Source organism: Brachyhypopomus gauderio, chromosome 4 (assembly GCF_052324685.1).
Source record: "Brachyhypopomus gauderio isolate BG-103 chromosome 4, BGAUD_0.2, whole genome shotgun sequence".
Classification (NCBI taxonomy): Eukaryota; Metazoa; Chordata; class Actinopteri; order Gymnotiformes; family Hypopomidae; genus Brachyhypopomus; species Brachyhypopomus gauderio.
In genome coordinates, this window is record NC_135214.1 from 2,672,376 (window position 1) to 2,696,675 (window position 24,300).

At 49.8% G+C, this 24,300-nt stretch overlaps 2 protein-coding genes across 4 annotated transcripts; one reads left to right on the plus strand and one right to left on the minus strand.

The window, feature by feature from the left end:
* Positions 1–492: 492 nt before the first annotated feature.
* LOC143511831 (lysine-specific demethylase 6A-like) lies at positions 493–18,714 on the plus strand. 2 transcript variants are annotated; one of them, XM_077001472.1, is made up of 21 exons: positions 493–655; positions 1,228–1,326; positions 3,357–3,576; positions 3,965–4,099; positions 5,113–5,235; positions 5,331–5,408; positions 5,537–5,641; positions 6,239–6,589; positions 6,691–7,385; positions 8,095–8,224; positions 9,309–9,414; positions 10,889–11,094; positions 12,507–12,565; positions 12,655–12,729; positions 14,378–14,526; positions 14,622–14,736; positions 14,897–15,084; positions 15,284–15,425; positions 15,618–15,744; positions 17,485–17,655; positions 17,812–18,714. In XM_077001472.1, the coding sequence occupies exons 1-21, from the start codon at positions 534–536 to the stop codon at positions 17,839–17,841; spliced, it is 3,426 nt and encodes a 1,141-aa protein (XP_076857587.1). In that variant the 5' UTR covers positions 493–533; the 3' UTR covers positions 17,842–18,714. The 2 variants fall into 2 exon arrangements, with proteins under 2 accessions (XP_076857587.1, XP_076857588.1); XM_077001473.1 differs by lacking the exon at positions 3,965–4,099 and having other exon boundaries at positions 494–655.
* On the minus strand, positions 18,365–21,809 carry dipk2b (divergent protein kinase domain 2B). 2 transcript variants are annotated; one of them, XM_077001474.1, is made up of 5 exons: positions 21,145–21,809; positions 20,526–20,787; positions 20,227–20,400; positions 19,769–20,057; positions 18,365–19,447 (listed from the first exon to the last, which is right to left on the minus strand). In XM_077001474.1, exons 1-5 carry the CDS (start codon positions 21,357–21,359, stop codon positions 19,104–19,106), a joined length of 1,284 nt encoding a protein of 427 aa, XP_076857589.1. In that variant the 5' UTR covers positions 21,360–21,809; the 3' UTR covers positions 18,365–19,103. The 2 variants fall into 2 exon arrangements, with proteins under 2 accessions (XP_076857589.1, XP_076857590.1); XM_077001475.1 differs by having other exon boundaries at positions 20,526–20,846; positions 21,145–21,283.
* Between the last annotated feature and the right edge of the window lie 2,491 nt (positions 21,810–24,300).

Consider the following 24,300-nt stretch of genomic DNA (forward strand, 5'->3'; position numbering starts at 1 on the left):
CCTAGGGGTCTGTGTGTCTGTCTGATGCAACTTTTCACAATATGCAAATTATCTCAGCCTAGCTGTGACCACACAAAAAAATTGTCAAGCTGCCTGGGTGTATCTCGCCTACACTCTCCCTGTAGCCCTCTGTGTTCCTTTCAAATCTCCCTGGTCTAGAGTTGCGGGGCGTAATAACGGAGAGAGCCATCGTAAAACCGTTTCGCTGTAAACCCATCGGACCTGGTGTGGTTTCCATGGTGATGGCTCTGGGCACAAATGCTTGTTAAAAGCTCAACTGGGATAGGAGGCTTCACCTCCCTTAAGAACATTTGATTGGCTGAGCCTGGACACAGGGGAGGGATTATGTGGGCAGCGTGCCCCTGTGTAGGATCTTGTGAAGATGGTAGTGGTCTTTGGGGCACCCGCCCACTCCTCTATCTGCGATCTGTGATGCGGTGGCCGAGTGCTGGTTTCTTCTGGTAGACCATGTTGTCGCAGACCATCGCATGAGCTGAACTGATTCCAGTGTTTCTGTTTCCACCACAGGCTGGATGCATCACACAGTAGAACAGCTAGGAGACAAATCCAGCAATGACAGCTATGCTATTCAGTGTCTTCAGAAGTCTCTGGAAGCAGACCCCAACTCTGGGCAATCTTGGTACTTCCTGGGAAGGTATTTGTTATTCAAATTTAAATTACTGTTCTTATTTTCATCTAAAGCTGACCATTTATTTCAAGGCATTAGATGGTTTTGTAGGTCGGCTTTATTTTGATGAATGTCAGTGTTATGTGATTTTGTATATCTTGGTTTGACATGCAAAAAATATCTAATGGTGGATCTTTAGATCTTCCATATTACTACTGAGATACTGATTAAATAGATGCATAACATTTTTGAAGGTTTTTAAAAACATTGTTACAATAAATATACTTTAATGTACTATCTAATGGCTTATTAGTTACCACTATGGCTGCCACAAAGTATGTGGCTAGCATGCTAGCTTCAAAGAATTTGGCAATTTGCAATTGTTTATTAAAAACAAATCAAAAACAGTGCAGTCAACACGTGTGTCCAATGACTCCCAAGTGTCCACTGCTCAGTCTGTATGTCCAACTTACAAAAGAGAGATTGACCCAGATGGAGACGACTCTGGATGGCGTCTTTGTCTTCAGATGCCATTTATTTTCAGACTGTGTCATGATTTGGTTCTCTGTGCTGGTCATCTTCTCCCTCCTTTGGTGCAGGTGTTTCTCCAGCGTTGGGAAGGTCCAGGATGCGTTCATGTCTTATCGGCAGTCGATCGACAAGTCGGAGGCCAGTGCGGATACGTGGTGTTCAATAGGGTGAGCACCACGGCTGTTTTTACGTCCGCGCACCCACAAGTTCGTAGTCATGAACAACGCGAGCTGGAAGCCACTCGGTTGTGTTTCAGCCCCCCGGGGCAGCATGTCGGGTACAGAAGTGCTGGTGTTGATGAGACGTCACTGTTTGTGCCAGCCGCTCTAAGCGCTGTAGTTAGATCCTCCTCCTCTCGGTGCAGTAAAGAGGCTCCTGAGATCACACTTGGGCGAGAGGGTGGCGAGGCCTGCGAACCTCCTCAGACACTTCAAACGAAAGTGTTGATTTAAGAGAGGGTTTAAAACATTGTATGCCTGAACGTTAAAGGCTGTGATTGGCTGCGCTGCTTGGGTAGAAGATTGTCTGCTCGTCGTGCCGGGTGCACACATGATTTTGCAGACGAAGTCGAATGGTTCAGCACGATTTTCCCGCTCGGTGAGCTGTTGCGATGCTTTCAGACATGGTTGATGTTCTTGGTGGTGATTGTGGTCACAGGTACTGTGTGTACCTGTGTAAAACGTCACAGAAGGGAACGTGAGCAACAGGAAATGAGAATGCGAGAGGAAACTCACGCGATGTGACCTGTGCCCCTGCTAGTTTTGTATGTACAATAATTCTGATTAAGCTATTCACATGAAGCATGTAAAGTCAACCGAGCAATTAAAAGCTTTAAATCTGTGAATCAAATTTTTGTTAATATAATTTGCAGAAAGATTTATTTGAAAAATTGTTTATATATATATATATATATATATATATATATATATATATATATATATATATATATATATATATATATATATACACACACACACACACACACACACACACACACACACACACATATGTTGGTTCCTACCTGTTCCCCCACATGTTGGCACAGGCTAGAGTTCAACCTTTTCCTGTGCATTTCCTGTGGCTGTGGACTTAAGGTTGAACTTGTCTTGCTAATGATGGCCAACTGTTTCTCTATGTCACTGGAGACCTATTTTCTGCAGAAATGTTATCCTTGGTCTTGAACTGTGAGCTTATTTCATTTTGCATTTGAGCCAATTTGGAGCTGTGAAAAACGGACTTGAGGCAGACCTGCCGTTAAAAGATGAGCGTGGTTGTTCTGTTACTGAATTAATGAACTCCCAACAACTTCAGACAGACTGAGAGAGACCAGAGAGAGACTAGAAACACAAGACAGAAGGAAAGTCCATGAGCAACATGGAATGTGATTTGCTTTTCACCTTATTGTAAAAAATATTATTCTTCAAATGGGCATTTCTGGTCAGAAAATAGATTTTTAACATTGAAGACGAAAGTGAGTTTAAAAACCACCTTTTGAGATGTTTTTACATGTTGTGCGTCTTTCAAGGATTCCTTCATGTCTGAATAAAGGTTCCGTACTGGTTGTGATATAGGTGTAGCGTTATACAGGTGCTTATAACCATGATATCAATTCATTTTTTAAGTGTCATGCCAACAGACGGTTGATAATGTAGTATAACTAGGACCATCTTGGCCATGGTTTATCTGGTCATCTGGGTACCTTTTCACTCTGTGGTTCAGCTGGGGTTACAGACTCCATCTCTACACTCATTGTGTCATTCATTTGCCCAAAAAGACAAACACACACACATTTTAGGATTAGTATTCCACTGTTATAATTGGAACTACTGTTACTTGCTTAAGGGCATGTGGGCACCACGCAGGTCTGTAAGGTCGCAGCGGCCGTGGGGCGTTCATGACACCCACACCCGTAGTGCCTTCATGACGCCCGCACTCGTGGTGTGTTCATGACGACCGCACCCGTGGTGTCCTCATGAACTGCTGCTCAGACACCAAACACCAGCGGGATCAACTGGCCAGCCTTCTCTTAAAGGGCCAGCGTCTTGTACACGTTTTTGTGCAAAGATATCGCGATTGTCATGAATTGAATTGTTTTGGCCACAATAATCGTATAGTGAAACTCTAACCTGTGACGGCCCCCATGTTGGGATGACCACCCAACACAACACTCAACACAACGTGCACTTTGGGTGTGCAGGGTGCTGTATCAGCAGCAGAGCCAGCCCATGGACGCCCTCCAGGCCTACATCTGCGCCGTGCAGCTGGACCACAGTCACGCGGCCGCCTGGATGGACCTGGGCACGCTCTACGAGTCCTGCAACCAGCCGCAGGACGCCATCAAGTGCTACATCAACGCCTCCTGCAGCAGGTCCTGCCCCAACACCTCCGCCCTCACCGCCCGCATCAAGTACCTGCAGGTAGCGTCCAGCCTGAAACATGCCAGCCGTTCCGTTCTGGTCTGCTTTGATTTTTTCCATTTTCCATGGAACATGTTTGTTGTGCTGATCATGGTTTGCACTTTGTCACACTCGCTAAATTTGCACATTGTTTTTGTGTATTTGTGCATTTTGTTTTGTTTGTGTTGTAATTGACCTGTTGCCATGGATTGTATTTGCGCATTTTGGATCGTCATTTCCATCTGCACAGTACACACTTCCATCGCATTACCTGAACTATTTGAATTTGAATAACGAATCTTGTTGCAGTTACACTGCAATGCTAAAATAATGTGCCATATACAAGTTTCCGCGTAGATAACCAACTTTTCTTAAGTCCCGTCTTGATTTTTTACGCAATCTTTTCTAGGCTCAGTTGTGTAATCTACAACACGGTAGTCTACTGAGTAAAAGTAAAATGCTTCCTAGTATTGAGGAGGCATGGAGCCTCCCGATCCCAGCAGAGCTCACGTCCAGACAGGCAGTGCTGAACGCAGCCCCGCAGGTGAGACCGGCACCGCTGGACAAGCCTGTCCCCCCTACCCCACCTCCCTACCTCCTACCCCACCTCCCTACCCCACACCCCACCTCCCTACCCCCTACCCCACCTCCCTACCCCCTACTCCACCTCCCTACCCCCTACTCCACCTCCCTACCCCCTACCCCACCTCCCTACCCCCTACCCCACCTCCCTACCCCCTACCCCACCTCCCTACCTCCTACCCCACCTCCCTACCTCCTACCCCAACCCCGTTAGCGGGATTTCTCTAGCTCTTATTTTATTTTAGATGGTACTTGCATCAGCCAAGTTGTCAGATCGGTGATCACCCCCCCGAAACAGTAACGTTTATAATTACGCTTTATTCACATGGAACCATGTGGACACGTATCAGCGTTTCATCCCAAGCGTTTTTGACGCTGCCTGCTCCAACAATCACAAAACGCATTTTATAAACTAGTGTCATTTGACCATAGACCTCATCTGCATAACAGATCACTCATTCATTTCTACGGCCTTGCTGTTCATGTAAAGCATAACCGATTGGCCACGTGCAAACCGGCATCAGCTGTGTGTCGGTGGTAATGGCATTTCTGCATGTGTCGTGCATATGGTGGAGTGACTGTTGGTCTAAAGGCGATCATAAACGTTCCCCTCCCTCAATCCACTTTTCTCATCAATGTTTTTTCTTCTTCTTCTTCTTGGGAGCTGTTTGATATTGATAGTTTCTGTTTTAGATGCTTCAATGTCAAACGTTGTTGACTGAGGCTTATTTCATTTCTGCTGTTTATGTTGCCACAGAAGAATGTACTGATTCTTACAATTTGGTGATCTGTAAGATCTTGGCATTTACTTATAAACGGGGTTGTCTGTAAAATGCATGTGAAGTAGCGTCGTCCGCTGGTTCATAACCCAATGTTTTCTGACCCTGTGGAGTGTGGGAGGTCGTGGCCTAGAGATGCAGCTCTCTGATTGGCCACACTTCCCCCAGCTGCTCTTCTGTAATCTGCTCCCTGTAGCAAGCGTGCGGTGAGCATCAGCGCGGTGAGAGCCAGCCCGCACCTCCACAAACGCTCCCCGCCGGCCAGGGGGCAGAGCACGCCAGTCCAGCCAAGAGGAAGAGAACCACTAGCCCATCCAAGGTGCGATGGTGCCCCCCCCCCCCCCCTTCAATAGCCTTCTTATCCACGAGCACGATGGAAAGTGCCTAATGTACAGTGTTTCTTTCCTTCTGTAGAACTGTCCAGATTCTTGGCCAAACCACCCGATCCATCAGCCGGTCCCTGGCCGGTTCTTAACCCCTCAGAAGCTGCAGGTTGGAGTTGTTTGATCTTTCTGCTTCTTTCTGGCACCGTGTGCGTGGATGATTTAGAGTGGGTAAACTTGACGTCCGGCGTCCGCGACGCGGTTGACGAGTTTGTGAACCTCTCCCCCCCCCGGCAGCTCTTGGAACAGTTGCGGGCCAACAGGCCGAACCTGAAGCCCGTTCAGCTGCAGATGTTGGAGCAACTGGAAAAGCAGCTGCTGCTTCCCCAGCAGCACCAGCAGGTACCGCACGACCATGCCCGTCTGGGCATATGGGTACACGACCATGCCCGTCTGGGCATATGGGTACACGACCATGCCCGTCTGGGCATATGGGTACACGACCATGCCCGTCTGCGCACACGGGTACACGACCGCGCCCGTCTGGGCATACGGGTACACGACCATGCCCGTCTGCGCACACGGGTACACGACCGCGCCCGTCTGGGCATACGGGTACACGACCGCGCCCGTCTGGGCATACGGGTACACGACCGCGCCCGTCTGGGCATACGGGTACACGACCGCGCCCGTCTGCGCACACGGGTACACGACCGCGCCCGTCTGGGCATACGGGTACACGACCGCGCCCGTCTGGGCATACGGGTACACGACCGCGCCCGTCTGCGCACGCGGGTACACGACCGCGCCCGTCTGCGCACGCGGGTACACGACCGCGCCCGTCTGCGCACGCGGGACATGACCGCGCCCGTCTGCGCACGCGGGTACACGACCGCGCCCGTCTGCGCACGCGGGACATGACCGCGCCCGTCTGCGCACGCGGGACACGCGCCGCTGTGAGTGAAACGTTCGAGGTTTTGACTCGTCTCTCTCCGACAGATCGGGCCGAACGCCGCTTTCGACCCGCGGCCCGCCTTGTCCAACGGCGCCGTCACCGACGTCCCGCTGCTCCAGCTGAGCCCGCTCGACCCGTCTCGCCCGCTCCGCGCCCTGCAGCCTTCGGCCAACGGCCCCGTCCCTGCGGGCCCCTCCGTCTGCAGCCCTGCCAGGGCCCCGGGCCACACGGAGCAGCACTCTGTGGGCAGTAATCACGTTCCAGGACAGGGGAGCAAAGCAAATGTGCCTTACCTGCTGCAAAATGCACTACCTCATAACTACACAACCTCCATCAGCAGCAGCTGCACCAGTGGGAACAGCCTGCCGTGGAGAAGCCAAGCGAACTCCACTCAGGTGAGGGTGGAGGTCTGATCTAAAACACTCTTTAGATTTCATTTCTTGGCATTAGCGACAACACATGGATGTGACACGATCAAATGTTTGTGTGTCACCAGGGGCTCAAAACTCCAGAGTCACGATTGACAGGTTCCAACAGCCAACCACCTTCCTCCTCCCCCGGCACTTGCCCTCCCACCCAGACCTTCGTGTTCAATCAGCTGGGCCGGCCCACTTTACGGGCGCACGACGCCCCTCCCATTCACCTTCCCTCACTTCCCCCCCCGCACCTGGCTACCTCAGGTGGGCATCAAGGTGCCACCCTGACCAAAGAGACCAAGCCTTCCCAAAACGGGCATCCGGCGGGGACGCCCGGTAGCGCTGCCACTGCGGGACGACCTAATCACGTCTGCCAGGACCCAGCAGAAGCTGCCGTGGCGCTCCAGGCCTCGCCGGGCTCCCCGGCTCCAGACAATCCCTCGCTCTCTGCCTCCATGACGGGCCGGGCCCAGAGCAGGACGCCGGGGGCCTCTGAAAACAGGCGTGCGGGCGGCGGGACGCGGGACGGCTCAGCGGGGTCCTCGCCCTGCTCGGGGACGCCCACACCCTCGCCCGACCCCAACGAGCAGCACACGTCCCAGGACGGCGTCTTCCCCAACGGGCCCAAGCTCAACGGCAACGGCCTAGAGGACTCGCAGAGCCCCCTGAAGGTGGAGTCTCCACCGGTCTGCCGTAAGCCACCTGCCCCTCCGCTAGCGGTGTGGTCCTCGGTCTCCATCTACCCCAGCTCCAGCGAGGTGCTCCGGGCCTGCAGGTACGCCACAGACCGGCAGGACCTGGTTTGTTTTCTGATGGTCATCTGATGGTCACCTTCTGCCTTAGAAAGGCTTAAATGAAGGAGCATTATTAGCATGTGATAATAACTAATCAAGATTAGTCAAGTTTTACCCACATTTATAAATAATTGGTGTCTGGGAAAGAGAACTCTGTGCTTAGTGTGTGCCTATACTAACGGCTGCATTTGATTTGCTGCTCGGACTTAACTCGTTATTTATTTGCATTGTTTACCTTCAGATAGATTGTGAGTCTAAATTTGAGTGTGTGACGTTTCTTCTCACTCTCAACACTTCAGAGTGCTGAGTCAGAAGAGGCCGTTAATCTTTTTGCTACCTCAAACCTCCTGACATTAAACTGACATTAAACTAACAGTGCAGTTAATGAGGGTTTGATTGCTTTGTTCTGGCTTGATTTGAGCTCCCTCGAGTGTAGTGCTTTGCCCCGTTGCGGGGCTGGGTGGGGTTTCGGGGTCACGGTGTCACTCCGGTGGTCCGGTGTCATTGTGCTAGCTGACGCTAGGCTACTGCTGTTCAACTCCCATTTTCAGTGGCAAGTCAAGCTAGGATCTGTGGCCACTGAAAGAGGACGGCTTTGTCTCGGCTGAACGCTTCACCGTCCTTTTCTGCTGCGGTTAGAAACTGAGAATTCCAACACTGGTTTTGACCATGCCTCTTTCTCCTGTGCAGAAACCTTGGGAAGAATGGTGTATGCACCAACAGCATCTTATTGGAAAAGTGTCCCCCTCCGAGGGTCCCCCTTCAACCCCTGCCCCCACTACCAAAGGACAAACTCAACCCCCCCACCCCCAGCATTTACGTGAGTAGATTCTGTTAGCTTGCGTCACTTAGGAGACTCATTGCCAAGTTATCTTCCTGAGCGGTTACGTTTCTAAGGTGCCGCTGGCGTATTTGCTGGCTAAGGTCTGAGAAAGCTTTTAGCGTCGACACCTGCAAACGTGTGACAAACCCCACCTGGTTGGCCGGCAGCCTTGTGGTCCCATCCCTGAACTGCAGTCCTGTGTTTGCGACGGAGCTCGAGGCGATGGATCCGTACACGGTTGAATCTGAGGTCGACCCTCAGTGCTGCCGTGCGGAGTGGAGAGCTTCCATTGCTTTTCTTTTTAAATATTTGCCATGCTGCGTTCCGGTTGGAGTACAAAGGGTTCGGAGTGTGTGCGTCTTTAATTGTGTGTGTGTGCGTCTTTAATTGTGTGTGTGTGTGCGTCTTTAATTGTGTGTGTGTGTGCGTCTTTAATTGTGTGTGTGTGTGCGTCTTTAATTGTGTGTGTGTGTGCGTCTTTAATTGTGTGTGTGTGTGCGTCTTTAATTGTGTGTGTGTGTGCGTCTTTAATTGTGTGTGTGTGTGCGTCTTTAATTGTGTGTGTGTGTGCGTCTTTAATTGTGTGTGTGTGTGCGTCTTTAATTGTGTGTGTGTGTGCGTCTTTAATTGTGTGTGTGTGTGCGTCTTTAATTGTGTGTGTGTGTGTGTGCGTCTTTAATTGTGTGTGTGTGTGTGTGCGTCTTTAATTGTGTGTGTGTGTGTGTGCGTCTTTAATTGTGTGTGTGTGTGTGCGTCTTTAATTGTGTGTGTGTGTGTGTGCGTCTTTAATTGTGTGTGTGTGTGTGTGCGTCTTTAATTGTGTGTGTGTGTGCGTCTTTAATTGTGTGTGTGTGCGCGTCTTTAATTGTGTGTGTGTGCGCGTCTTTAATTGTGTGTGTGTGCGCGTCTTTAATTGTGTGTGTGTGCGCGTCTTTAATTGTGTGTGTGTGCGCGTCTTTAATTGTGTGTGTGCGCGCGTCTTTAATTGTGCGTGCGCGCGTCTTTAATGGGTGCCTGTGCTCTTTCTCTGTTTGCGTCCGCCCTCTCAAACCGCCCTTGTCTGTTGTGAAACGGCCCACAGTTGGAGAGCAAGAGGGACGCCTTCTTTCCTCCGCTACAGCAGTTCTGCACAACACCAGCCAACCCCGTCACGGTCATCAGAGGCCTTGCTGGAGCTCTCAAACTGGGTAGGTGTGTGTGTGTGTGTGTGTGTGTGCAGGGCTGGGGGAGTGTGTGTGTATTGGTGGGAGTGAATACTGGGGGAGTGAATACGTGTACCTGGTGGGTGTGTGTGTGTGTGCGCGCGCGCCTTGCGGTACATGTGCATGTTAGGGGGGCGAGAGTGTTAGTGTGTGTGTGTGTGTGTGTGTGTGTTCTGGAGAATGTGCGCGTGTGTGTGTGTTCATGTTCCTGGTGTGTGTCTGCCGTGTGTGCACACTTGCGCGCCCGCATGCATGTCAAGACCGTGTGACACACGATTGCCATTTGAGCTCCCTGTACTAAAATGTTGAGTCAAGCAGGATGAGGTCTGCTGTTGGAGGAGATGTTAGGAGATGTTTGGAGGCTCTGACCGCTGTGTTGGTGCAGTTTGCCAGGCTGAACTTTGTGCCCTGTGTTACTAGTTGGCATGTGTGACAACAGCACCACCTGCATGCTGCACGAGGCATTGCAGGAGCATCACGCCCCATCCCCACCTCCCCACTTTAGCTCCATCAGCAGGAGCATCACGCCCTATCCCCACCTCCCCACTTTAGCTCCATCAGCAGGAGCATCACGCCTCATCCCCACCTCCCCACTTTAGCTCCATCAGCAGGAGCATCATGCCCCATCCCCACCTCCCCACTTTAGCTCCATCAGCAGGAGCATCACGCCCCATCCCCACCTCCCCACTTTAGCTCCATCAGCAGGAGCATCACGCCCCATCCCCACCTCCCCACTTTAGCTCCATCAGCAGGAGCATCACGCCCCATCCCCACCTCCCCACTTTAGCTCCATCAGCAGGAGCAGGTCTCCTCCTGCATCCACCCTTCAGACTGGCGTGGTTTTCAACACCACACTGGAACGTTTTCAAATAGTCAAACTGGTCAAGATCATTAGGAGACACAGATTAAGTATTAGTTTAGTCTTGAGGCTGGTGATATACCCTTATAACACTCCTAGAATTGTTACTGCCTCGACTGATGGATGTTGTGTGTGCAGATCATTAGTATATTTCATATGTTGGTGAATTTTTTTGCCAAATTGTCATGGTGTTTGTATTGCTATAGCTTGCCTGAACATACGATGTACAGAAAAAACCTTCGCTCACTTGGACATTGTGTTATTAGTGTCCATAACATTGCAACGAGAACCTGTTGTCAGTTCTGTCTGTTGCGGTGACATTTTATTCAGCTGGTAATTGGTTGTGGGGATGTTTTGCGGGATGTGCTGTCTCGTCGAGGGTTTACCGCGTAACCGCGTGCTGTCTGCCTGTCACACTTCCCCCGTGACTTCATTATTCCAGTCTGTCAGCTCGAGACGGCGTGCTGGTTTTGACAAAATAATGTTTCTGGCGTTTGTTTTGTTCCCCAAGGCCGGTGAAGCGTTTGAACACTCAGCCAATCATCAGCTGTCTCTTCTCTCCCGCTCTCCCCTCCCCACCTCCCCTGTCCTCCCCTGCAGACCTGGGCCTGTTCTCCACCAAGACGCTGGTGGAGGCCAACCCCGAGCACCCGGTGGAGGTGCGCACGCAGCTGGCCCAGCCCGCCGACGAGAACTGGGACGCCGCGGGCGGGCGGAAGACGTGGCGTTGCGAGAGCGGCCGGTCCGTCACCTCCATCTCCAAGTACGCGCAGTACCAGGCCTCATCCTTCCAGGAGTCACTGCGGGTCAGTCCACCGGCGCCGCCCGTCCGCCCCACCCACGCCCCATCGCTCTGCTGAGGTTCTGTGTTTAGGATTTCTGCATGGCCACCGGAGGCACAAACGCAGTTTATCAAACAATATTTTGGGATCTCTTGCTCTCTAAGTCGAGCTCTTTTGTTGCTGCTTGCTGTAGTCTGGAGAAAACGCTGAAGAGATCTGGCTGGAGCGATTAAGTATGGCAGAAGCTTCTGAACACGTCACCAGCAGCTAAGAGGCTAATCACTCCCTTATATGCTGTAATATTTTTCCACTTGTTGGTATCAAAACACTTCTGTAGCCCAATATCTGCAGATATTAAGGGTTTTTACCGACATCTGGATCCTTGAGTTCTGCTGCTGTGCTGGGTCTCCGTCTGGACGTATGTGTGGTGAAGCTGTAGTGTTCCTAAACATCTGCTCATCAGCGCTGAGATCCTGCCTGTATCTGCCCCCCAGCCCAGCACCGTGTGGTAGCGTGCGGAGAAGACGCAGGAAGAGATGTTGTGTGTTGAAGCTGTTGTGGGCATTATAACACAGACTTTATTTAGGCCCTCAGGGGCGTAGTGTCTTTGTTCTTCAGCCTCGCTTTGAATATGTTTGTTTGTTTGTGATGTCAGAGAGTAAAGCCTATAAGCTACTCAAAACAGGGTGTGTAACCGTCTCCGCTACATCGCGTGTGTTCGCCTCCTGCAGACACTAAGGACGTCTGTTTGGATGTTTCTGCGTCCACAAGTTCCTTTAGATCTTACGCTCCAACTTGGTGTGTGTGTGTGTGTGTGTGTGTGTACACACTCTACATGCAGCCATTAGTCACACTACTTCTCAGCATGTGTGTGTAAATTTGCCATAAATCTGCTTTGCGCTCCCAGCGCACCGCGTGTCCTGTAGAGAGAACGAGAAAACACTAGATGTGAAGTGGCCAGAATTTGGGAGGAAATCTGTATGAACTAGATTCCCACATGTGGATTGGACATCTGCCTCCTTAAATTGTCATGTCCGTAACCGAAACACATCTTCAAGAAAGTAGACTAGACCTTCTGATAAGTGCGAGGTTTACCGCAACTGGCTTTCATTTATTCCGTGACCTCAGATATGTGTTTATTTGTATTTCTTTAAATTAATTATATCTGTAAGAATCATATTCCCCCACGTCCTCAGTCCTGTTTTTATGTTCACCTCAGGGTTTGGGACTATCTAGCAAGCCAAAATGCATCTTATGCATGCTAGCGATATGGGACTCGTCACCCAGCTGGACGTGGGCTTGTCAGACAAGTTCTCTTAAGTTCTCTCTGTCCTTTGTGGAAAACGAGGACGAGGCACCAGGATGTGGACGTTGATGAACGGTCCGCCACTCTTTGTTTGGGTCACTAACGACTTCCTCTTGTTTCTTCCTTGCAGGAGGAGAATGAAAAGAAAGGCCAGAAGGAGGCGTGTCCAGAACTCTCTCCTGCCGACACGTAAGTGCAGCACGTTGGCGAGCGCCCCGGGGGGCGTGGCTACCATCTGTAAACAAACCGCCCATCTGTAAACAAATCTCTTCCTTTAGTCTGGTACGGAGGAGGCGGGGCCCCTTCAAGCACATCAAGTTCGGGACCAACATCGACTTGTCTGACGAGGGGAAGTAAGTGTCTGATGGCCGTTTCTCTTATTACTGTCCCGTCACAGAGAGGTTTTAATTACTGCTAATATCCTACGCCTTGCCTGCCTGTTGCCATTTTTGTGAGTGGTACGGGGTGTTTGGTGGGGTGTGCGGTGTGGTAGGTGGAGTGGGGTATGGGGTGTTGGAGTGGAGAGAGAGGGGTGTGTGATGTGGGGTAGTCTGAGCCGTCTGTCTGGGGTGGTGTGTGTGTATTGGTGGTGTTTGATTTGCGGTGTTTGAGTGGCACTGGAGCGCGCGGGGTGGTGTTTGAGTGGCGCTGGAGCCCGCGGGGTGGTGTTTGAGTGGCGCTGGAGCCCGCGGGGCGGTGTTTGAGTGGCGCTGGAGCGCGCGGGGCGGTGTTTGAGTGGCGCTGGAGCCCGCGGGGCAGTGTTTGAGTGGCAGTGTTTGAGTGGCACTGGAGCGCGCGGGGCAGTGTTTGAGTGGCGCTGGAGCGCGCGGGGCGGTGTTTGAGTGGCGCTGGAGCGCGCAGGGGGGGTGTTTGAGTGGCGCTGGAGCCCGCGGGGCGGTGTTTGAGTGGCGCTGGAGCGCGCAGGGGGGGTGTTTGAGTGGCGCTGGAGCCCGCGGGGCGGTGTTTGAGTGGCGCTGGAGCCCGCGGGGCAGTGTTTGAGTGGCAGTGTTTGAGTGGCACTGGAGCGCGCGGGGCAGTGTTTGAGTGGCGCTGGAGCGCGCGGGGCGGTGTTTGAGTGGCGCTGGAGCGCGCAGGGGGGGTGTTTGAGTGGCGCTGGAGCCCGCGGGGCGGTGTTTGAGTGGCAGTGTTTGAGTGGCGCTGGAGCCCGCGGGGCAGTGTTTGAGTGGCAGTGTTTGAGTGGCACTGGAGTGCACGGGGCAGTGTTTGAGTGGCGCTGGAGCGCGCGGGGCGGTGTTTGAGTGGTGCTGGAGCCCGCGGGGCGGTGTTTGAGTGGCAGTGTTTGAGTGGCGCTGGAGCCCGCGGGGTGGTGTTTGAGTGGCGGTGTTTGAGTGGCGCTGGAGCCCACGGGGCAGTGTTTGAGTGGCGGTGTTTGAGTGGCGCTGGAGCCCACGGGGCGGTGTTTGAGTGGCGCTGGAGCCCACGGGGCGGTGTTTGAGTGGCGCTGGAGCCCACGGGGCGGTGTTTGAGTGGCGCTGGAGCCCACGGGGCAGTGTTTGAGTGGCGCTGGAGCCCACGGGGCAGTGTTTGAGTGGCGCTGGAGCCCACGGGGCGGTGTTTGAGTGGCGCTGGAGCCCACGGGGCAGTGTTTGAGTGGCGCTGGAGCCCACGGGGCAGTGTTTGAGTGGCGCTGGAGCCCACGGGGCGGTGTTTGAGTGGCGCTGGAGCCCGCGGGGCGGTGTTTGAGTGGCGGTGTTTGAGTGGCGCTGGAGCCCGCGGGGCGGTGTTTGAGTGGCAGTGTTTGAGTGGCGCTGGAGCGCGCGGGGCAGTGTTTGAGTGGCAGTGTTTGAGTGGCGTTGGAGCCCGCGGGGCGGTGTTTGAGTGGCAGTGTTTGAGTGGCGCTGGAGCCCACGGGGCGGTGTTTGAGTGGCGCTGGAGCCCACAGGGCAGTGTTTGAGTGGCGCTGGAGCGCGCGGGGCGGTGTTTGAGTGGCGCTGGAGCGCGCAGGGCAGTGTTTGAGTGCTTCTCTCCTCTGCCACGCAGGTGGAAGTTGCAGCTGTCTGAGCTGAGTAAACTGCCCGCGTTTGCTCGGGTGGTGTCTGCGGGGAACCTGCTCAGCCACGTGGGCCACACCATCCTGGGCATGAACACCGTGCAGCTCTACATGAAGGTGCCAGGCAGCCGCACTCCAGGTCCGTGTCACCACGCCGCTCCAGACTGAACACAGACGACAGGATGTCTCTCATTTGGGATGTACCTCAGTGACCCCCGACTGTCGCCCGTTTAGGTCACCAGGAAAACAACAACTTCTGTTCTGTGAACATTAACATTGGCCCAGGAGACTGCGAGTGGTTTGCTGTTCCTGAGACGTACTGGGGCGTCATGAACGACTTCTGTGAGAAGTGAGTGAGCAAAGAGCCGTCTCACACACACACACACACACGCGGGACACACACACTTGATCACCCATCGCCACCCCAGCACGGTGCGTTGTACCGCGTAGCCCTGTTGCTTATCCCTGCACACTGATCTCTGTGCCTGTCTTGTTCCTCTGTTACACAGGAATAACATAAATTTCCTGATGGGCTCATGGTGGCCGAACCTGGAGGACTTGTACGAGGCCGACGTGCCTGTGTATCGCTTCATCCAGCGGCCCGGCGACCTGGTCTGGCTCAACACAGGCACAGTGCACTGGGTCCAGGCCATCGGATGGTGCAATAACGTAGCCTGGAACGTGGGGCCGCTGACTGGTAACTCGTGAAACAGTCCGCTCGCTTTGGGCTCTGGGGAGCTGGATAATAAACGTTCTAGAGCCCCATTTACTGATTAATTGTACAGTCATGGTGAAATCAGGAGACGAAATGTAGTCATATCGATTCATGCATTTCTGGTCTCTGAACAGTCGTGTCTGTCTCCTCCACCACCACCTCCGCCCTTTCCTCATTCCAGCACATCAGTTTAAGTTGGCTGTGGAGCGCTACGAGTGGAACAAACTCCAGAGTGTCAAATCTATTGTTCCCATGATTCACCTCTCTTGGAACCTGGCCAGAAACATCAAAGTTTCGGACCACAAGCTTTTTGAAATGATCAAGTGAGTCGAACGCTTCGCCAAGAATACATACATACGTGCCCCCCCTCGCCCCGAGAGCACGTCGTGAGCGTTGGCCCGGCGTGCTGCTCTCTAGCCGAGCGCCTGGGGTCTCTCCGGGTTCTAACGTGCATGTGCGAGTGCCCACCAGTCTGGGGCTTCTTCACCGTGAGCGTGGCCTCTCTGCGGTTACAGGTACTGCCTGTTGAGGACGCTGAAGCACTCTCAGGTGCTGAGGGAGACGCTGATCCACGCCGGACGGGAACTGGTGTGGCACGGCCGCAGCAGGGACGAGCCAGCGCACTACTGTAGCGTCTGTGAGGTACAGCCCGGCTCGCACCTCCACCCGGGCTGGCCCGCCCACACCCATAAGCACCTTTCAAGAACTCTTAAAGGGCACTTGGATTTATTAAAGATAAAAAATAAACTAGAAATAAGGATGAACAGTCAAATACAGAGAAATACAATAATGTCAAGTTATACAGTCAATGAATAATGGAGAATACAAACATTAGGTATGCTGATGAACCAACGTTCGATGCGAAAAATTCTGGCTCAGTAATGTGTTCCAAACTACGTTGTACTTTTGTAAGGGTGTCATATAACATCACTCCTCACCGCCTAGCAGATGTGTGTTTTTTCCTGAATACTACTGTGACTTTGTCAAGCACAACCCAGCCAGTCATCAGGCACTGCTAATAGTCAACTCTGAGGCGATTTCAGGTCGGGATATTTTGTTGTTTTCAAGCTGTCTGTTTTCTTCATCAACGCTCCAGACACCATCGAAATATATGTGGACCTAAAAATACAGCTTTTATCTCAATACTGACCAAATTTAATCGAAATCCGTGCAGGCGAAAGTATTTTACTAGACCGCGGAAAATAAGTAGTCATGATTGACATTTGTGTATCAAACGTCACGGTAGCGCAACTTTAAGCTAAAAACGGCGTCTCGGTTTAACTCGTTCCCACAGTGTTTTCTTGAAATCGGTACTGATACCAGTGTTGTGGAGTTTAATATCTCATTGTTTTCTGATATAACTTGTTGTTAAATGTTAATATAGTTAACATCACTTCAAATTAGATTAACATACTGAATTCTCATACAAATATCTGATAAAATAAGGACGTTGCAAGCATAAATCTGTGAATAATCAGGAATTTCAGTCACATGACTTCTATTGAAATGAATGTATTATATTTTAATGTAATACATTATATTATAAATATTATAACTATCAATTCTCAACCAATTTTCAAAATCCAGGTATCATTTTAAAGGTATATTTCAGCTCTGTCTAGATATGTGATTCTTTTTAAGCTTGGGGGTGTTTGAAAATTTTGTCATCATACCTACAAACATATTGTGGAGCTGCAGTCATTTTGGGAAGCCAAGCTGAACGACATGTTTGTAGCTGTAGTTCGTAAGATTTCTATCAGTGATCGTTCAGATATGTTTGTCAGACGTCTCACTTTCTCAGCACTGCTAACCAACTAATGACATAAGGTGGCAAGACCTCACGAGCCACTCTGTAATTAAACACAAGCCTGAGACCTGCTCAATCCAACATTTAGCGTCTGCTTTACTTGAATTGCTTTTGCGCCCAGTTTTTTCTGGATGACGTCTTTCCAGAAAACGTATTTCATACGCTTACGATTAATTAATTGCTTGATCTGGAGTTTTGTCGTCGGACAACACGACCAAACTGTACGTGTGTGTCTGCCCAGTCACATCCGTGCAGAAGTGAAGGTTGAATATGTACAGTGGAGATGCCTCCAAGGCCAAGCAGTTTGCCTCTTAGCTGACGCCGCAGTTTGCACAATGTCAGGTAGACTCATAAGTTTTAGGACACAGACCTGCGTGTCACATTCTCTCTACCAACTAAAACATTCCAGTGCCATCTTCAGTTTTCCTATAGATAGCTTTTTTCAGTGGTTTTAACCCCACACTCCGACCGTGTGTGTGTGTGTGTGTGTGTGTGTGTGTGTGTGTGTGTGTGTGTGTGTGTGTGTGTGTGTGTGTGTGCGCGCGCGCGCGTACACGTCTGCGTTCCCTGTGCAGGTGGAGGTCTATAACCTGCTCTTCGTCACCAGTGAGAGCAGCTCTGGACAGACGTACGTGGTGCAGTGTCATGACTGTGCCAGGCGTGTCAGCCCCAACCTGGACGCCTTTGTAGTTCTACAGCAGTTTAAGATGGAAGACCTCATGCAGGTTTACGACCACTTCACATTAGTGAGTCAACTTTTCCCCTCTCGGATGCTACAGCTGACTTGCTACAGCCTTTTATTACTTTTAAAGTAAATGTGTGTGTGTGTGTGTGTGTGTGTGTGTGTGTGTGTGTGTGTGTGTGTGTGTGTGTGTGTGTGTGTGTGTGTGATATCTTGGCAGGCTTCACCTCTGCCCTCCTCTGCATCTTGACATTAACATTACTGGTTCTGAGGACAAAACCCCTGGAACGCGACGTGACCCTTTCTGATATTCAGGAAAAGTAACCCAGTTCTACACGGCTGGTTTTCTGTAGCAAACCCTGTAAGGCTGCTGGTTCGGAGCAGTTTGTCTATGCAAGCCTGCCATGTTTGGAGCGGCCCCGGCTGGCCCCTGGAGCAGGCCCCTGGAGCGGCCCTTGGCCCCTGGAGCGGCCCCTGGCCCCTGGAGCGGCCCCTGGCCCATGGAGCGGCCCCTGGCCCATGGAGCGGCCCCTGGCCCCTGGAGCGGCCCTCCACCTCTGACTGTTCTGCCTGACTCCTCTGCAGCAACTCCCAAAGGGCAAACAGCAAAAGACAAACTTCATGCCATGGGCAAATTAGTGGGGGGAAAACGTGTATATATCACAACTGGCAAAATCACACAAACTACTGATACATTTCTTTTGTACTGAATGTTTTTGTTGTGTTAGTTTCCTCCTCCGCCCGTCCTGCCCTGGATGGGTTCATTCAAGCCCTCTTTTCTGTGATCATCTGTTCCACTAAATGGGTACTAGCCTAGCTGGTCAGTCTTAGGTAAATATCTTTGGGAAATGGAACTAAAGAAAAAGAATTATAATGTGAAGGTAAAAAATTTTTTAGCTGTTATGTTTGGCCTTTTTTAATATTACAAAACAGCCAAGTCAAAGATAAAGGGTTGCACATAGCTAAGGAATAAAACTTTAATTTGTGATCTTTTTGTTATGTTTCTAATCTTGATGTAAATTTACACTATTTATAAATGCATATTTATTGCTTGAAAATATTTGTTGATGGAATGCTGTTATTTTTTTCAAGAGTACCTGCCATTAAATTTTATGGAGCAATGTCTTTTTCAACATTTCTCTTTTTATGTTTTCTATGCATGGATAAACCTGTTTAGAAAGCGTTGTAAAGAAAACACCAAGACTTCATCGTTTGATGGGTGTTTGAGTTATAGTTAGATGCTAAATGAGACTGCATAGTCTTCCCACTTTATGATCACACGAGGCATTTTTCTTTATCTTGAACCTTAGTTGCTCTTTGCTGTAAACATTTACAGTAGAGCACAGAGTTGAAGGATGCATAGATAGGCGAGTTCTCTGTAATGCTATTTGACATGTCATTAGCACTTCCCTAAGGCCAGAGAAGGTCTCCACGACCTCTGGGCTCACAGATCAACCCTAACGTGCCACTAATCGGTAGCACTGCTCACTCATCAGAACGTTCTTTCGTGCTCTAGAACTTATCGCTGTATCTACACTCTGGATACCTGTATCCATAATTGATGTTGCATGGTCTCAAAGGCTGGAGGGTGTCCTTCAGTGTTTGAACAGCTACGAGAATCCTCTGGTCAGAGTGCTGGGGGTCTGCGCACACAGCCAGCTCGGCGATGGCCCGGGCGGACAGGCCCTCTGGGTGCAGGTCTTTGGGGGACAGGAGCTTGGGCAGGACGTGTCTGCAGAGCAGCGTGAAGCTCTGAGTGGGTCGGACGCTGGCACAGGGCGCCGGGCTGGTGCACGAGCCACTCAGACAGGAGAAGACGTCCGTGTGGTTTACCTGGGGGTCTTCACTGTGGAACCCTGTTATTCAGAGCATGTTGTGTTTAGCCTAATTGCAGGATTAATTGAGAATAATCAGAAATTGACCATAAGCACCGAACTGTCATATTGCACATGTCCAAAGGTCATGTAAGCAGTTTACTATACAATTGGATACTGTACATATGAAACATTAACTGAGCTAATGTTCTATGGACCCCAGCATCTAGCCATTCTGGGTGCGGATCTATGCCATATATTCTTTGGCCAAAATTTAACATACTTTATAAGAACTGAGTTATGATCTCTGTTTTATCTTAACAGTCTTGAAATTATGTGAAACGATCCCTTAAAGAGCCTCACCATTCTGCAGGTCTATGATCCCGATCTGGCTGGCATCCATGATGGAGAGTCTGCCGTCTTCCGTGGTGCCGAAAGTGGTGTCGGTGACCCTGGTGTAGTAGAGGTTGAAGCGGAGGCTGTTGGAGGCCAGGCTCTGGGTGGTGTGGAGGAGCTGGTAGGCTGCGTCCGCCCGCCGTGCGAGTGACGACTCGTAAAGGTCCGTCAGGGGCCTAGCGGCAGCCCACACCACCAGCCTCCCACAGGAACCGTGGTAGCGCGGGAATGGCCAGCCCTCCGTGCCCGGAAACATCTGTGGCGGGACACGAGGGTACGGGGCGTGTAACTGGACTGGTGACGGAAGCTGCTCGTATAATGGCATTAACAGTCGTTTTCATTCCCAAGCAAGTCTTCGACACTCATGGGGCGTGAAATAAAATCTGAATAACGTGGCTGGTTATGGACGTACCTAATTTAGTTACCTGCAGTATAAGAGGATGTTGATTGACAGCCAGCGTATAGAGAAGGCGGAGCTTGTCCTTGCTGGAGAAGTGCTTCATCTGTGTGCTGCCCACGTCCACCACCTCAAAGTAGCGGCGTACGATGCGATCCAGTAGCCTCTGGGAGGGGCAGCGGAGCATAGGGGCGGCCAGACCCTGCAGACACCCAGACGGGGACACCTGGCTATGGTTATGCTCTCCTCGTGAACATCTAGCCAGGAAGAGAGGTTCTGGCAAGGCCTGGAGCCACCGTGCCTGACGTGGCTGTAGTGGAGACCCACCTGCACCATTCTGGGCTGGAGGAGGTTGGAGCGTGCCCAGCTCTGGAAGCGTGGTGTGGCTCTGAGGACGGCCTCGATACTGCAGGACTTCCTGCCCGCCGAGCTGCAGATTCCTCGGTCGGCCAGCTCGTGTAGGTGGGGTGGTGCCAACCACGACAGCACCACGGGCCTCCAGCTCTCGGAGTCGTCCGTGTAGTTCCCCTCATATGACGTCCTGTTGGCTGGAGGCAAGTGTGGATGAGGAGACAGCCACCTCTCAAACCTGATTAACAAAACGAGCCAAGTTCCCATTAGAGCCACCGAAGGTTCCCACAGTCCCATCTGCAAGGGAAGGGACCATTTTCAGTTTGTCATTTCATGTTAAATATAAGAGATTATAGCCTAGCATATGATTCTGAATCTACTAACCGGCCCAATCCTTTAGCTGATGTGTCTCTTGTATTTAAAAAGAGCAGCTGATCTCCAAATCCAACACGCATCGTCCTAGAACTTGTATCTTTTGACCTGAAGCTCCTTGCTATTGTTTAACCTATGGTCCTTCATTTAAGTGTAGAAAACGACCAGATTTCACCTCCGTAAAACACCAAAAGCACTTCCATGAACGTGAACGGCGTCTTACCTTATTTCCTCTTTAAAGAGCTTCTTGCATATGGAGGTGCCCACACAGGCATTGCATTTGTCCAAACCCAGGAAGCGTCGCCCGTAAACGCTAGAGTTCTGCTGTGGTGCGGGAGAAGAGCTCGATCCCACCAGTGACAGCAGGAAGCCCAAGAGGAAAGCCATCCACCATGGCCGGGCCGGGCCTGCTCCAGCAGGGCCCCTCAGCGCCCCCATGACAGGAGGCCCCCAGGAGCCTTCAGAAACCCACACCACAGTGAGCTGCTTGCGCTCTCCGGTCCGTGGCCGCTATGCTGGTGTTCTCTCAGTCCCCTGCTTTAAGAAGGCCACGCCTCCACAGGAAACCCGTGGAGGATGCAGATAACCACTGTCGTCGTGGCAACTCTTCCTTCCCTGTGGATAAATGATTGGTGGGCTTGTGACCAGACGTACATGTGACCGGCTGGCAATGGGGCCAATAAAGAGGTTCATCCTGTCCCCCGGCTCACTGGTTCACACAATGGAGACATCTTCATGGTGGAGGGTCTGATATCTGGTGGAGGTGTCTTCATGGTGGAGGGTCTGATATCTGGTGGAGACATCTTCATGGGGGGAGGGTCCGATGTCTAGTGGAGGTGTCTTCATGGGGGGAGGGTCTGATGTCTATACATGTTTATGGGAGAGGGTCTGATGGGCTTTTGCATTCAGTTTTATTTATATTTATTTTTATATTTTTATTTATTTATTTAAATGTCACAAAGCCACAATGTCACAGGAGAGTGTGAGGAAGATTCAAATTAACCAGTTAGTTGGCGGACCCTTACTGGTCAGACTGGTGTCGAGGGACAGGCACGCAGAAATTCTCCTTCAGGGTCGAGCTTGCATCAATTACTTTAATACAGATCATACAATTTAATCACCCAGAGACAATGACAGCACAAATACACACACGCTGCTTTAGTAAGTCCTACTCTGGTTTTTTTACAAAGTTTTTTACACGGACTTTACAAAGTACAGTCAGTTCTTTGTACTCTACTGTCTAGTGGTTAATTGTCTAGATCTCCGTTGTGCCATGTTAACAGTGTCCTCTGTTATATGTGGTAGACTGCAATTTACAAAATGACTGTAAAATGTACAACTGCCTTATAGGTACATTGGTATGTAGGTCAGTGTATGGAAGGAAGTACAGTAACCCGCTACAGGATATTGTAAACAGTAATATATTTTTGGCATGACTGATACCAGTCAGCTGCCTGAGCAGCACTGGGACTCTGTCTTCATTGGACTCTCTTATGGGTCACTTGGCTTTGATCTGGGAGCAGATGTGAGGTAAATACAGGTCATGAAAACCTTTATGAAGCTTTACATAACATAGCCCCATAATAATAACAACAACAACAACAACAACAACAATAATATGAGTTGTTTATATAGTATATATACTTTAAATGTAATGTAAATGTTTTAAATAAAAGCTAGTCAATTTCATGTAACGGTAAAACTATATTAAAACATACAGAAAATAGTCACAAAAATAGTCAAATTTATAAAAAAATAAGTAAATTTCTAAAATAATAGGAAAGTTACATGGAAAGTGAAAGGGGCTAGCATTGGGTGATCTTAAGACATGATTTTGAACATGGTTACATTTATCCAAGTATTCAAATATGTATGTTGGTGATATACAATTAACAGAGTTCAAAACAAAAGAAACAAGGTGCAATTTATGTATTGTAGTTACAGGAAATCCTGTGAAAACTTTAACAATGCATTACACTAGTCCAAAAATAAAACACTCGAATGGATCAATTTTCCAGCATCTTGTAAGTGAACAGGGGGTCTCGGATACATTCCTATATTATTAGGATACAGAATGAAGCTTACTTATATGTGATTTAAATATTAAATCAGAGCCAAGAATTATTCCATGGTTTCTGATGTCAGCCTTTGCCTGTAAAGTCAGTTTTCAATGTTTATTATACAAATATTTATTTTTTATTCTCATTACGTTTTATTAAGTTGTCATTCATCCATCAGTGCAAGACAGACTAGTTGCCAACTTATTGACAGAAGTGACATCTGCCATTACAGATGTGTAGAACTAGATATCTGCATGACAGTGATCAATTACACCAAAGATTTTAATAGTTGGATCTAGTAGCAACACATAAACAGAAAAATAGAAGTGTAGAGTCTACTTACCGTACATAAATTCAGGAAATATGCGCCTGAAGAGACTTTTTCTTTGACATCCTGTAGGGGGCATGAGTAAAAGATTTGACTTGATCCTGTTATTCAAATTTAAGTCTGTTTTGAGAATATGGGAATTATTTCAAAGTATCTGAGATGGTTTGGTCAGCCTGACGGGCACCAATCATGGCCATCCATGGTACAGGAGATATTAAGCATGCGCTAGCCTAATTATGTAATCATATTTATTATCAGTAAAAGAGAATGAACACTTTACATGTCGATGAAGAGGAACGTGTTCACATCTTAGCATATGAAGTGTACGTGTCCTCTGAGACGTGCTCTCAGATTGAGTTCAATTATTGAGAGCACGTGTAGTTATTTGGGTTTCAGGCGTTCATATGAAGGTAAATCTGTTGCAAAACTTGAGAGCGTGAAGGACACGATTTGAGAACTTGTAAAACAAAATCTGTACTTGCATTTTTAATTTGAGAACTTGTAAACTCAAAGTTGCACTTGTATTTTTGATGTGAGAACATGTAAACTGAAAGTTGCAATTGTATTTTTGATGTGAGAACTTGTAAACTAAAATTGGCAATTGTATTTTTGTACACGAATTCAGCACAACTTCCAATCTGCCCGTCTCGACTTTTGCAACACATCTCTCGGCGTACTTGTGCGCTTGTACGGGGTAGTGGGCGGGGCTGTGGGCGTGGGCGGGGCTGTGTGGGTGGGCCATAACTCGTGACTCATCAGAAGTGCTTAAAAAATTCTTGACGCAGAGTAAAGAACCGTGATTAATCTCCATCAGTGATGGCACACCAAACCACGGGACATTTATTTTGCAGTTTTGCATACATTTAAGTCATCAATATAAGATTAATTCATCAATATAAAATATGATGGAGAAAGTCACTTGATGAAAGTTTGAGTTGTAATGTCGTTATGACTGGATCTTAGCTATCTAGATTGCTAGCTACGCTAATAT

Coding starts and splice junctions, on each gene's coding strand:
- LOC143511831 (XM_077001472.1), top strand. CDS start 534: ATGCATCACACAGTAGAACAGCTAGGAGACAAATCCAGCAATGACAGC. Junction 4,100..5,112: donor TGCTGAACGCAGCCCCGCAG/GTGAGACCGGCA, acceptor TGCTCCCTGTAG/CAAGCGTGCGGTGAGCATCA. Junction 6,590..6,690: donor GCCAAGCGAACTCCACTCAG/GTGAGGGTGGAG, acceptor GTGTGTCACCAG/GGGCTCAAAACTCCAGAGTC.
- dipk2b (XM_077001474.1), bottom strand. CDS start 21,359: ATGGGGGCGCTGAGGGGCCCTGCTGGAGCAGGCCCGGCCCGGCCATGG. Junction 20,401..20,525: donor TCCAGCCCAGAATGGTGCAG/GTGGGTCTCCAC, acceptor GGGTGTCTGCAG/GGTCTGGCCGCCCCTATGCT. Junction 20,058..20,226: donor AACATCCTCTTATACTGCAG/GTAACTAAATTA, acceptor GTCCCGCCACAG/ATGTTTCCGGGCACGGAGGG.